At 40.5% G+C, this 14,935-nt stretch overlaps 1 protein-coding gene across 3 annotated transcripts in view; it reads right to left on the bottom strand.

Moving 5' to 3' along the window:
* Positions 1-1,655: 1,655 nt before the first annotated feature.
* Positions 1,656-14,935, bottom strand: part of LOC124851145 — a 54,194-nt gene continuing 40,914 nt past the window's right edge. For 2 of the 3 annotated variants that reach the window (XM_047341981.1, XM_047341982.1), the window contains exons 4-7: positions 8,523-8,566; positions 7,843-7,929; positions 5,434-5,435; positions 1,656-2,114 (exon numbers count right to left, since the gene is read on the bottom strand). In XM_047341981.1, coding sequence (XP_047197937.1) covers positions 2,030-2,114; positions 5,434-5,435; positions 7,843-7,929; positions 8,523-8,566 — 218 coding nt within the window. In that variant the 3' untranslated portion in view covers positions 1,656-2,029. Of the gene's footprint in view, positions 2,115-5,433; positions 5,436-7,680; positions 7,930-8,522; positions 8,567-8,701; positions 8,823-14,935 lie in introns of those variants that run through there. The other variant, XR_007034699.1, reaches the window with a different exon arrangement.

Genomic DNA, 14,935 nt, shown 5'->3' with positions numbered 1-14,935 from the left:
TTGGCCTTAAGCAAAATGTGTCTACAGTAAAATGTCTAGTTAGAAAGGAGTTGGTAACTTAAAATGTTCCGAGTGGGTTACTGGCACACATCTTGGATTGATGAGAATTAAACATATTTCCTCAACTAGGATTTCTTAGGACATTTAGTATGTTGTTCTGGACACCTCATAGAAATGATCTATGCTGCAAAAAATTATTTTACAATTAGTTCTATTTTTGGCTCCAAAATGAGTTACTTTGCCTGGACTACCTGGGTCGTCTTCCACAACATCTCTTCGTACAACGCCTTCGTGATATGGAGAGAGATCAACCCAGACTGGATGCCGGGCAAGCGGAACAAGCGGTGTTCCTCGAGCAGCTGGGAAAGGCTCTCGTGACTCCGTTCATCGCACGAAGGGAGCGCATCCCCCGCACGGAAGCATCCGCCGCGGTTGTGAAGGCTGGCTGTTCACACCGGACGCGCAGGTCAGCCTGCGATTCTGCTTTCTCCGCTTGTTGTTGTATGTAACCCGTTCAATGTAGGGGCTCGGGGGTAAATGATGATGGTCTTCATAGCCCCCCCTCCCTCTCTTTCTGTCTGCTTGTGTGCTTGTAGTGGATGGGCAGATGGGGAAATTTAATAATGAGAGGGGGAAAATCGGGGAAATTGAAACTCCAGGACAACAGAAGGGAAATCCAAAGTTTGGGATGCATATTTGATCATTTATATCGTTTAAAATAATTTTTCAGTGTGTTTCCTGGCGCGATACGCTCGCGGAGAGTGGAAAAATAGACTTGAAGCCGAAACCATCGGTGCATATTTCATATGATATAAATGATCAAATATGCATCCCATACTTTGGATTTCCCTTCTGTTGTCCTGGAGTTTCAATTTCCCCATCCACTACAAGCACACAAGCAGACAGACAGAGAGAAAGAGAGGGGGCTATGAAGACCATCATCATTTGAACGGGTTACATACAACAACAAGCGGAGAAAGCAGAATTGCGGGCTGACCGGCGCGGAGAAATGCGCGTCCGGTGTGAACAGCCAGGCAGCTGAGCGCTTGAGAATGGCGCTGCGCGGCGCTTCCGGTATAAACCCGGCGTTAAACTCACACCGTGTGCCGCGGGTGTAACAAATACACCTGCAAGGGCTGCTCACTTGTCTATTGCCCTACGTGTGCGTGCTAATACATGGTGGGCTATGTGAGGGGGGCAACAGCCGCGGGAAGCCGGCACAACAGCCGGGGGGAGCAGGGACAACACAAGGGTTAACTTAATAAATGCATAATTCAACAAAAAACTAAATGAAACAACAATCACCAGAACCAAACCATCACATGAAGTTAAACACTGAGACAAGAGAAGAGCACCGGGCTGGGACTGACCACTAGTGATGTGTCCTTCCGTGTCGAGGCTTCGAAGTGTGTGTGGAGTAATCCAGGAAGATTGTGTCAAGCGTGTATCGAGGCTCGTGTTGATGACGTATGTGGTGACGTTCACAGCCTCGCGAGCCGGCCGTACCACGTGACTGAGTCAGGAAATGGTTCGCGGGTTTGGCGTGAGATTCGAAATAAGAGGGGCAGCGAAACGCAATGGACCCCCCCCCCAATACTGGACACTATTAAAATCTCTTCTTATAAAAATAAAAAATCTAATTACACAAGACTCGATTGAGATTAACTTAAAGGAACAATTTAAAGAACTGTTACAAACTTTTGTCTTTTTAAACATTGAAAATCTGCTTAAGCTGCAACACATAAATGAGTTGAACCAGGTCTTTAGAAAGAATAAGTACACATCTGTATGAGAAATACTAGATTTACAATTCATATTAACATTCATCAGGTATCTTTTTAAATAAGATATGAAACATATTACAATAACAGTTTTAAAGTGGGCGGAGCTGTTCCAGATGCTCCTGGTTCTGGTTCTGGATGAAAAAAAATCCCAAAACTTCCCAGGGAAAATATAACATGACGCACAGCAACAATAATACTGGAAATTGTCCAAAAGGCAGAATGTGGAAGACAATTTCAGATTTTCTTCAGGCCAGGGCCGACTTGTCCACCTGAGCATACAGGCTCTCAGGCTGAGTCGTGTCTCCGGCCTCAGTGGATTTCATGGACCTGCTTCGATCACGCTGGGGGATTTCAGTGGTGTGATCGTACTGTGGCAACAAGTAAGTAACTCACTAAGAATCTATATGACTCTTCTAATGCAGTGATGGGATTTGGGCGGTGGCAGTTTGTTGGGAGACACATTGAGAAGAGTCAGCACACAAGCACAGCTCAGACACAGGCTACAGACCTCAGAGGGATGTTTGGATGAATGCACAACGGTGCAGCTGGAAATTAGTCCTTGATCCGCAGCAAAGTGTTTTGTTCGAGCACAAGCAAGCAGCACGAGCAGCGAGGCACATGTAGCTGCAGAGCAAGCAACAGACCAGGATCAGCAAAGGGTCAAAGGTCATGTACAGTAACTACACCACCTGTCGACAGATGAAATACAGCTGTGGCTTTTATTTGATTTATTTATCTATTTATTTTTTGCCCATTTCCTTTGCTCAAAACCATAAAATCTCGTTCTTGGAAGACAGATGTTAGAAAAGATGACGTAACTTTACCTGAGCAGTTTCGTACAGTGTATTTTCCATGACCACACTTTCATCTGCAAGAAGGTGACAAAGAATGTTCATTGGCTTTAAATCACAAATTAATTTAAACTGTTTTCTACTGAATTACATTTACATCACTGCACCCACTGATTTTGGTGTTTGTGTGTTTGAGTTTTTACTCTGACGTACGTTTTCCGTTTTTTCGATGCCGAACAAAAGCTGCTATGGCAAATATCACCAAAACCACAATGACAGCGACACTGGGGATAATGATATAGCTCCGTGGTTCAGGGGCTGTAATGGAAAACAGAAAAACTGATATTAGTTATTTTCAGAACTTGTTCACTTTAACACGTAAAAATATTTCATTAAATAAAATGACATGCACCATTACCATTATAAAACCGACAGCATTATAAAAATATAATTTATAATTTAAACATAATAAGCTTCATATGTATAATACTTTTCTTACCAAAGTTAAAAAGGGTTACAAATGAATTAAACAATAATTAAAACAAAGATAAAAGTAGTTTTTTCTTTTAAATAGAGTAAAGTTGAGAATTTGTTGTAGAAAGTCTAATGTCAACTGGTCATTCAGGTGTTTGGGGGCCTGTCCGGCAAAAGCACGACAACCTAAACCACCAATCAGGCTCTGAAAACTACCAGGAAACAAATATCAGCTGAACCAAGATGCCACCCAGCATGACACATAGAAACCTGGTTGTGTGAAGTCAATAATAAAATCTTAAAACAATGCAGAAATGAACAGGGAGCCAGAATGTGAGTCATATGATCATGTTGTCTTGAGCCAGTTATAATCCAAGCAGCAGCATTTTGAACCAACTGAAGGAGAAAGTCTTTATCTAGTCTTTAAATGTTGGGAAAGATTTAATATTTCAAAATGAACTTAAGTTGGAACACAACCTTCTATAAAACAAAGTTATCAGCTGCTTGTGTTGTCGGTCACTTACCAGGATTTGAGAAACAAAAGTCCCGAATCATTGTTGTGTTCTCGTCCAAGCTGACCTGGTTGCTATGGTTACAGATAACTGAGAAGCCTTTGGACAGGTAGACACGGAGGGAGGTGCCGGAGGTCGTGACCTTGGACCTCTCTCCTCCCTCCTCCTGGCTGCAGGTGTTGGTGTCACATCTAAAAGTGCTGTTGATGTGATGGGAGTCCTGTGTGCTGCAGGTCACTGTGAGGTTACAGGAGTCGGAGCTATTGGAGAGTAAGTCCACTGTCCCATTAACCGGAGACACTGGATCTGAGGGGGAGGGACACAGGCATTAATGGGTTTAGAAGTTGGGCAGCTACTGTGTGTCGATATTTAAAATCTGAAGAAACCTACCTTGAACTGTGACGCTGTATTTACCCACATAAGTGTTATTGACCCGAAACACCTGCAGTGTAACGTCCACTGTCGTCTTGTTGCACATTCTTCAAAAGCAAAGAGTGATTTTGGAGAAAATCTCACCCTTCCATCATAGGGGTCAATTGTTATTGTTTTGTTATCATGAAATAATCTTAATATGTTTGAATCATTAAATTGCCATTTAAATTCACTCCGTTCAACTATTTTAACAGGAGCCGTGACGTTGAGAAGCAGATCCTTCCCCTTCTGCACAAATACAGGAGTCACAGTGTCGGAGCCTGTAGAAACAACACAGCATCACTTTATTAGAAAGAAAAGACTTTGATTTAAACTGTAGTTTTTGTCCATTTCTACTTCTACTCATTAAACAGAGACTCATGAGACAAAACTACCTCGGCCCAGCAGGTTGTGTTTGCCCCTGTCTGTTGGTTGGTTGGTTTAATGATCAGCAGGTTTACTTAGAAACTGGATTTCCACAAGACTTGGTGGAAGGATGGGACATGGGCCGAGAAAGTTACATTTCAGGAAGATTCAGGATTTATTTTGTGAGATGCGGCTGTTTTTTATATTTTCCATGATTTCCCAGAGAATGAAATCAGGCATATTGAGGGGGACTGAGACTTCTGATTACTTTAGTGCAGCTTGACTGAATTTAAGAACTTCTGGACCTAGGTGGTAAATTGACATTCTAGTGTCTACAAATCTATTTTATTTGTTTTGTTTTCCTCTTTGAACTTATTTCTACGTTTTCATACAGATTTCCTATTTTATTTCTTTGACCTCTTTTATTTTACTCTTTTCATTCTTTTATTTGGCTTGTAAATTGTAAATAAAAGTGCCCTGCTTTGCCCGTCAGCAGGATTTTTAAAAGCCACTAAACGGATTTCCTTTAAATTTACACGGATTCTGTGGATGCGAGAATTTTCTTTCACGCTCTTTACATGGTGAGATACTATGTGTCTTCTGAAATATATTCCTCCTCATATAGGGGCAGAATTATTATTATGAGCTAAATAAAAGCTTGTAATCGTTGCTTTTCTTTCTCAGACCTAATTGCACACAGTGAGCAAAACTATTGGCATTTAATAAATAATGATCCTGCTGTGATGTTATTATTATTTATTGATTTGTAACATATCAGTTCTAGCAACATAGATTTGTTTGATTAATTAAAATGTTATTCAGTAGAGAATGAAAAGAGAGAAGTTTAGTTTCCTGACGAGCTCGTACGTGTACATGTGGTTTGAGTCACAGTATTGACCTTGACTACTTGTCTTCAGTGGAACCTGATGAATGTGGGAGTGATGTGAACGTTACACTTATAACCAAAGTTAGCACTTTGAATTTATAATCAAGCTTCTGTGAAAAGGTGATAAACGAGTCCATCACACAACAGTTTCTGAACTTAAAAAACGTGTGAAAGAGGAAGAGACTCTGCAATGGTAGATGTTACTCAACAGCTCATTTCTCACACGAAAAATTTACAGTGGACAGAAATGAACACTGACATGTTACAGGAAGCATCACTCTACGTTCTCTCCTGTCACCAGCCCTGTTTTAATATCTAGCTTTGTCTATAAAAGGTAAAGTTTCCTCATCAATCTGTTCTGTTCTCTGAGTCGCTGCCACAGGACATTACATTAATATTCAGTTTTGTTGGTTTTACAAGCTTTGAATAAAGTTTCTCCACGTCTGTTATCACTCATTATATATTTTATAATGAAATTCAAGCGTAGAACTCAACTTGAAACACCACAGATATATGGAAGGAAGTTTTACTGAGTGAATCGTCAATCAACAAGTAATAATTTGAATATAGTTATCATTTTAATATTTATAGAATAATTAAATAAACAATTATTAACAACAACAACACAATTCTAAACAAGGTACATTGCTGAAACAGTCACAAAGTGCAACAAGAACAGAGCAATAAAACTATATTTGAAGAAGAAATGTGATAAAAATGTAGTGTTTACCTCGGGCTTCATATGAGTGAAGCAGAGAAATGACAAAGAGAAGAATGATGGGATGCATTCTGTCAAATGTGCCGTACGAGGAAGTGGATCCGAGTTTAGACCTCAATCAGCCCAGCAGCAGTCAGGGTGCTCGTCTCTCCACACGTCTCAGTGTTTTCAAACTGACTCAGAAATACCTCAGGTTTATGAATATGTTAAAATCTGCAGTGAGGAGGTGTAAACTCTGTGGCGTGGCCTAATACTCAGAGTGTCATCCACATGAACCAAAACATGACAATAGATGAATAACAATGATTGTCTCCTAACAAGAGAACATATCGAGGTCTGTCAGTAAACACTTTGATCTTGTTCAAGTTTTGATAATGTGAGGAACTGACTGCTGGTTTCAGGGGAGATGTTTCAGCACCAGGACAGACTGCTTGGTGGATTGTGTGGAACATCTTGGTTTGTTTTTCATGTGTCGCGTGAGGGAAGCGGGGAAATGAGGTATTGCAACAGCGCCACCTGGCGACTTTCACCTCCAGGAAAGGTGCAACAGCAACAGCACAGGTTCGTTGATGTCACGAGGCAAGAGACGGCTTTACTTGTAGAAAAGACACAACTTTTATTGAACTTAATAAATGAATAATTCAACAAAAAGCTAAATGAAACAACAATCACCAGAAACAAACCATCACATGAAGTTAAACACTGAGACAAGAGAAGAGCACCGGGCTGGGACTGACCACGGAGACAAAACACCTGCTGCAACACAGGAGACGAGCGGAAACGGAAGTAGGGAGAGCTGTGCACGGCCGCTTCCTGAAACATGGGGAAGCACGACGTCGCCTAGCAACCAGCGCGCCATGAAGCAGTCACAGCGCCACGCAGCGGCAGGGAGGGAGCGCGCCTCCGGCTCCACGTGTTAACAGGTTGGAGTGACCACAGTTTCTGCATGAGCCTGTCAGCTGCTCCTGGTCAGCAGCGATAACATGAGGATGTGGAAATGATGGGGGGGCGGCAGTGGGAGGGGAATCTTTATTTGTTCAGCGTGGGGTTAAGAATAGGATATAGGCATCTTCATATTTCCATACACATAATCCAGATAGATAGATAGAAACTGTTTTAAATTGTTTTTTGGGCTGTTAAACATTCCTCGTCATCATATTAGTATTTTTTAAAAGGAAGCATATTTGTATGTTTTGTAAATGTCACAATGTTGTTTAACTAAAACATTTATAATTCCCAATAAAAAATGTTTAAAACACTTGGGTGAAGTAAGAACTTTATTGTACGTGCACCAACACTGGACACTCATCAAAAATAATGTAGCTGCCAAAATCACTTGAGGTCTTAATTGAGTTTTTCATGGAAATCTGGTCAAATTAACACAACGTACAATAAAAGAATATTAAAATCTCTTTTTATCAAAATATCTAATTACACAAGACTCGATTGAGATTCATTTAAAGGAACAATTCAAAGAACCATTACAAACTTTTGTCTTTTTAAACATTGAAAAGCTGCTTAAGCTGCAACACATGAATGAGTTGAACCAGGTCTTTAGAAAGAATAAATACACATCTGTACAAGAAATACTAGATTTACAATTCATATTAACACTCATCAGGTATCTTTTTCAATAAGACATGAAATATATTACAATAACAGTTTTAAAGTGGGCGGAGCTGTTCCAGATGCTCCTGGTTCTGGTTCTGGATGAAAAAAAAAAACTTCACAGAAAAATATAACATGACTCACGGCAACAATAATACTGGAAATTGTCCAAAAGGCAGAATGTGGAAGACAATTTCAGATTTTCTTCAGGCCAGGGCCGACTTGTCCACCTGAGCATACAGGCTCTCAGGCTGAGTCGTGTCTCCGGCCTCAGTGGATTTCATGGACCTGCTTCGATCACGCTGTAGATGGAGGACGGAGAAGGAGCTGCAGCATCATCGGTTGGATTCTGATCCATAAGTGGGTTCACGCTTTTGACCTGGAGAGATAAAGTCAAATAAAACTATTTTTGCTACCGGGGCTCGTTCCTTTTCTAAATCACAGATTATATATCACTATTTTCAGTGGTGTGATCGTACTGTGGCAACAAGTAAAGTAATCTCACTAAGAATCTATATGACTCTTCTAATGCAGTGATGGGATTTGGGCCGGTGGCAGTTTATTGGGAGACACATTGAGAAGAGTCAGCACACAAGCACAGCTCAGACACAGGCTACAGACCTCAGAGGGATGTTTGGATGAATGCAGCACGGTGCAGCTGGAAATTCGTCTCTGATCCGCAGCAAAGTGTTTTGTTCGAGCACAAGCAAGCAGCACGAGCAGCGAGGCACACGTAGTGCTGCAGGAGCAAGCAACAGGACCAGGATCAGCAAAGGGTCAAAGGTCATGTACAGTAACTACACCACCTGTCGGGAAATGTAGAGTGAACGCTGTGTTTAGCCAACAGACGAAATACAGCTGTGGCTTTTATTTCATTTATTTATCTATTTATTTTTTGCCCATTTCCTTTGCTCAAAACCATAAAATCTCGTTCTTGGAAGACAGATGTTAGAAAAGATGACGTAACTTTACCTGAACAGTTTCGTACACTGTATTTTTCATTTCCTCCCTTTCATCTGCAAGAAGGTGACAAAGAATGTTCATTGGCTTTAAATCACAAATTAATTTAAACTGTTTTCTACTGAATTACATTTACATCACTGCAGCCACTGATTTTGGTGTTTGTGTGTTTGAATTTTACTCTGACGTACGTTTTCCGTTTTTCGATGTCGAACAAAAGCTGCTGCTATGGCAAATATCACCAAAACCACAATGACAATGACAAAGGAGATAATGACAATGGCCATAGTGATAGGCTCCGTTGTTTGGTGGCTGTAATGGAAAACAGAAAAACTGATATTAGTTATTTTCAGAACTTAATCACTTTAACACATAAAAATATTTCTTTAAAAACAATTACATGCTCTAAATTCAAGTGAAAACTCTGCATTATTACCATAAAAATATAATTTATAATTTAAATATAATATGTACAGTACTTTTCTTACCAAAGTTAAAAAGTGTTACAAAGGAATCAAACAATAATTAAAACAGAGATAAAAGTAGTTTTTCTTTTAAATAGAGTAAAGTTGAGAATTTGTTGTAGAAAGTCTAATGTCAACTGGTCATTCAGGTGTTTGGGGGCCTGTCCGGCAAAAGCACGACAACCTAAACCACCAATCAGGCTCTGAAAACTACCAGGAAACAAATATCAGCTGAACCAAGATGCCACCCAGCATGACACATAGAAACCTGGTTGTGTGAAGTCAATAATAAAATCTTAAAACAATGCAGAAATGAACAGGGAGCCAGAATGTGAGTCATATGATCATGTTGTCTTGAGCCAGTTATAATCCAAGCAGCAGCATTTTGAACCAATTGAAGGAGAAAGTCTTTATCTAGTCTTTAAATGTTGGGAAAGATTTAATATTTCAAAATGAACTTAAGTTGGAACACAACCTTCTATAAAACAAAGTTATCAGCTGCTTGTGTTGTCGGTCACTTACCAGGATTTGAGAAACAAAAGTCCCTAATCATTGTTAGTGTGCTCGTCGAGCTGACCTGGTTGCTATGGCTACAGATAACTGAGAAGCCTTCGGACAGGTGGACACGGAGGGAGGTGCCGGAGGTCGTGACCTTGGACCTCTCCTCCTCCCTGCTTCCTGGCTGCGGTGTTGTTGTCACATCTAAAAGTGCTGTTGATGCGATGGGAGTCCTGTGTGCTGCAGGTCACTGTGAGGTTACAGGAGTCGGAGCTCGAGGAGAGTAAGTCCACTGTCCCATTAACTGGAGACACTGGATCTGAGGGGGAGGGACACAGGCATTAATGGGTTTAGAAGTTGGGCAGCTACTGTGTGTCGATATTTAAAATCTGAAGAAACCTACCTTGAACTGTGACGCTGTATTTACCCACATAAGTGACTTTATCCCCGAAAACACCTGCAGTGTGAAGTCCACTGTCGTCTTGTTGCACATTCTTCAAAAGCAAAGAGTGATTTTGGAGAAAAATCTACCCTTCCATCATAGGTGTCAATTGTGTTTGTGGTTATCATCAAATAATCTTAATATGTTTGAATCATTAAATCTCCATCTAAATTCACTCCGTTTAACTATTTTAACAGGAGCCGTGACGTTGAGAAGCAGATCCTTCCCTTCTGTGCACAAATACAGGAGTCACAGTGTCGGAGCCTGTAGAAACAACACAGCATCACTTTATTAGAAAGAAAAGACTTTGATTTAAACTGTAGTTTTGTCCATTTTTACTTCTACTCATTAAACAGAGACTCATGATACAAAACTACCTCGGCCCAGCAGGTTGTGTTTGCCCTGTCTGTTGGTTGGTTGGTTTAATGATCAGCAGGTTTACTTAGAAACTGGATTTCCACAAGACTTGGTGGAAGGATGGGACATGGCCGAGAAAGTTACATTTCAGGAAGATTCAGGATTTATTTTGTGAGACGGGCTGTTTTTATATTTTCCATGATTTCCCAGAGAATGAAATCAGGCATATTGAGGGGGACTGAGACTTCTGATTACTTTAGTGCAGCTTGACTGAATTTAAGAACTTCTGGACCTCGGGGAGGTAAATTGACATTCTAGTGTCTACAAATCTATTTTATTTGGGCCCGGCACCGAACGGTGGGAGGCCCTATTGAAATTGTAAGGATTCTTCTTCTTATTATTCTCTGCCAAATGAATTGGCTTTTTGAGGGCTTTAACATGCTCAAATTCTTACCAAAGTTTGCAGGAAATTCAAAAGTCGGAGAAATTGACGTATTCTGGAGTAATTTGAAATGGGCGTGGCAAAATGGCTCAACAGCGCCACCTATACACAGCCCCTGAGTTCACTTTGACCGATCTTCACGAAAAATTGATACACAGGTGTATCATGTTCAGACGCACAAAAAAGTCTCAAGGAGCATTATGAAAAACGCAACAGGAAGCCCGCCATTTTGCATTTAGTGGCCATTTTGGCCATATTCCACATTTTTACTTTGATGAACTTGTCCCAGGGCTTTCATCAAATCAACTTCATATGGAGATGAATGTCATCTCAACAAGATGGAGATATAAACTACCTCGGTATATATGATTTCATCACACGGTGTGACCGTGGCGTGGCATCAAAGTTTGATTACACACCATCAAAACATGAGGTTCTGTATCTCGGACATATTTGGTCCAATCGAGTCCAAACTAGACATGTAAGACAAGAGTCCCGGCCTGATGACATCTACACAGAAATCATGACTTAAAATCACAGCGCCCCCTGCTGGCTACAGGAAGTGACATGTTTTATACTTTGATGAACTGCTCCTGGCTGCTTTACAATATACAGCTCAAATGAGCTCAGTCAAGTCATTGGACCATGGTCAGAATTGTGACATTTCCTCAGTGTGTAAACATTGAGGTGCGGCGAAGGATCATCCTTCGCCAAAGGAGACGATGTTGTCATAACTCAACTGTGCATGTCCTGTCCTGCACCAAACTTCTGTCTCATGATTATAGTCCAAGCCTGAACAGCTCTATGTGTCAATATTTCCTCAGGGTCATAGCGCCACCTACTGATTCACCATGAAACAGGAAGTACTTTGTAAATCCACTCTGCATTATCCAACCGGCCCCCAAATTCTGCCCTATGATCACAATCCTGACCTGAACAGCTCCATATATTAATATTAGTGCAGGGTCATAGCGCCACCTACTGATCAGTGTGAAAATTAAGTTGTTGTAACATTGTCCAATTGACACAATATTGCTCACGCTACATGAGAGCCCCTACTTGAACAGATCTATTAGTCTGTATGTAATAATAGTGATGGCGCCACCTACTGGCAACAGGAAGTAAGCTTTGTTTTACAACTATCATTCGATTTACATAAAATGTTCACAGTGTGATGTGCAATTGATAGCGTGGACCGTAATGAGCAATTAGCAGGCAAGGATCGACATCGCGTGACGGACGCAGGAAGTGAAGCGTTTATCCTTGCCACAGTGCGAAAAACGCATGCAACGCGGAGACGTGCGCTTGGTCATTGATCGCTCTCTCCACTAACTGCAACAGGCTTCAAAATGCCTGTGCTCGGGCCCGTTAGTGCTACAACGTAGCCCTAGTTTGTATTGTTTTTCTCTTTGATCTTATTTCTACGTTTTCATACAGATTCATCCTTTTTATTTCTTTTACCTCTTTTATTCTCTTTTTATTCTGTTATTTGGCTGGTAAATTGTAAATAAAAGTGCCCTGCCTTGCCCGTCAGCAGGTTTACTCCAAACCTACAAAACTGATTTACTTAAAATTTTGACGTGGATTCGGTGCTGCGAGAATTTTCTTTCACGTTCTTTAACATGGTGAGATATTATGTGTCTTCTGCGTTTAATAAATAATGTTCCTGCTGTGATGTTATTATTAGTTATTGATTTGTAACATATCAGTTCTAGCAACATAGATTTGTCTGATTAATTAAAATGTTATTCAGTAGAGAATGAAAAGAGAGAAGTTTAGTTTCATGACGAGCTCGTACGTGTACATGTGGTTTGAGTCACAGTATTGACCCTTGACTACTTGTCTTCAGTGGAACCTGATGAACGTGGGGAGTGATGTGAACGTTACACTGATAACCAAAGTTAGCACTTTGAATTTATAATCCAGCTTCTGTGAAAAGATAACAGTTTTTGGAACTTAAACAAAACGTGTGAAAGAGGAAGTGACTCTGCAACGGTAGATGTTCCTCAACAGCTCTTTTCTCACACGGAAAATGTACAGTGGACGTACAGAAATAGAGACACAGACAGACAGACAGACAGACAGAAAGACAGACAGACAGACAGACAGACACTGACCTGTAACAGGAAGCATCACTCTAGGTTCTCTTCCTGTCACCGAGCCCTGTTTAATATCTAGCTTCCTCTAGGTTAAGTTTCCTAATCAATTTGTTCTGTTCTCTGAGTCGCTGCCACAGGACATTACATTAATAGTCAGTTTTGTTGGTTTTACAAGCTTTTTTAAAAGTTTCTCCACGTCTGTTATCACTCATTATATATTTTATAATGAATTCAAGCGTAGAACTCAACTTGAAACACCACAGATATATGGAAGGAAGTTTTACTGAGTGAATCGTCAATCAACGAGTCATAATTTGAATATAGTTATCATTTTAATATTTATAGAATAATGAAATAAGCAAATTATTAACAAAAAAATTATAAACAAGCTACATTGCTGAAACAGTCACAAAGTGCAACAAGAACAGAGCAATAAAACTATATTTGAAGAATAAATGTGATAAAAATGTAGTGTTTACCTCGGGCTTCATATGCGTGAAGCAGAGAAATGACAAAGAGAAGAATGATGGGATGCATTCTGTCAAATGTGCCGTACGAGGAAGTGGATCCGAGTTTAGACCTCAATCAGCCCAGCAGCAGTCAGGGTGCTCGTCTCTCATCCACACGTCTCAGTGTTTTCAAACTGACTCACGGAAATACCTCAGGTTTATGAATATGTTTAGTAAAATCTGCAGTGAGGAGGTGTAAACTCTGTGGGCGTGGCCTAATACTCAGAGTGTCATCCACATGAACCAAAACATGACAATAGATGAATAACAATGATTGTCTCCTAACAAGAGAACATATCGAGGTCTGTCAGTAAACACTTTGATCTTGTTCAAGTTTTGATAATGTGAGGAACTGACTGCTGGTTTCAGGGGAGATGTTTCAGCACCAGGACAGACTGCTTGGTGGATTGTGTGGAACATCTTGATTTGTTTTTCATGTGTCGCGTGAGGCGGGGAAATGAGGTATGGCAACAGCGCCACCTGGCGACTTTCACCTCCAGGAAAGGTGCAACAGCAACAGCACAGGTTCGTTGATGTCACGAGGCAAGAGACGGCTTTACTTGTAGAAAAGACACAACTTTTATTGAACTTAATAAATGCATAATTCAACAAAAAGCTAAATGAAACAACAATCACCAGAAACAAACCATCACATGAAGTTAAACACTGAGACAAGAGAAGAGCACCGGGACTTTTGAGTGAGTGAGAGAGAGAGAGAGAGAGAGAGAGAGAGAGAGAGAGAGAGAGAGAGAGAGAGAGAGATATTAACTGTGTTAAAATGTTATTTTTTGGTCTGTTAAACCTTCCTCGTCATCATATTAGTATTTTTTACGTATGTTTTGTAAATTTCAGGATGTTGATTTAACTAAAACATTTATAATCCCCAACATTTTTTTAAACACTTGGGTGAAGTAAGAACTTTATTGTACGTGCACCAATACTGGTGTGATGGAAATTCATCTTGAGATTTGAAATAATGAAATTCTCAGACTGGAGTTGCCTTTGATTCTTTATAATAGTAAACTCTGCAGAGGTTACACAACAAGCACGGGTGCTCAAAATGGAACTGGCCGCAAGTTCACAAAAGCCAGAACTTATACAAAGAGGCGTTACATAGAACATAATATGAAAAAAAGACATGAAAGACATGAGATCATCTGTGTCTGTCCGTCCGCTGTAGCAGTTGGAAGAAAAACATCACCAAATAAGGGCATGCACCCTGTTGATCAAGGTCATAGCAGTGAGACACCGCCAAATAAGGGTTCCATCCTGTCAGGTAGACAGTATCACAGCAGTTAGACACCTGGTCAGGGGGATTTCCAATACCTTAGACACTGGTCAGTTGAATTTTCCACTACACTTCCCCCTTTGATCATCAATAAAAATATGATCACTAACGAAAAATAATCAAGAAACATCATAATCAACATCATAATCATAGAAGAATATTGACAAGTCTTCAACCCACGCACTTTGCGCACATACAGGGTCACATCCACCATGGAGAGGTTCTAGAACATACGATGCATGGTGGGGAGGTTCTGGAGGTAGCCGCTGCTGCTTTTGTGGAAAGAAAAAAGTTATTTTCCTGTGATTGAGCAAGCATTCGAAATG

This window comes from Hippoglossus stenolepis, chromosome 11 (genome assembly GCF_022539355.2).
Source record: "Hippoglossus stenolepis isolate QCI-W04-F060 chromosome 11, HSTE1.2, whole genome shotgun sequence".
In the NCBI taxonomy this organism is placed as follows: domain Eukaryota; kingdom Metazoa; phylum Chordata; class Actinopteri; order Pleuronectiformes; family Pleuronectidae; genus Hippoglossus; species Hippoglossus stenolepis.
Note: the sequence above shows the minus strand (reverse complement) of the source record. Positions and strands in the feature narration are given on the sequence as shown.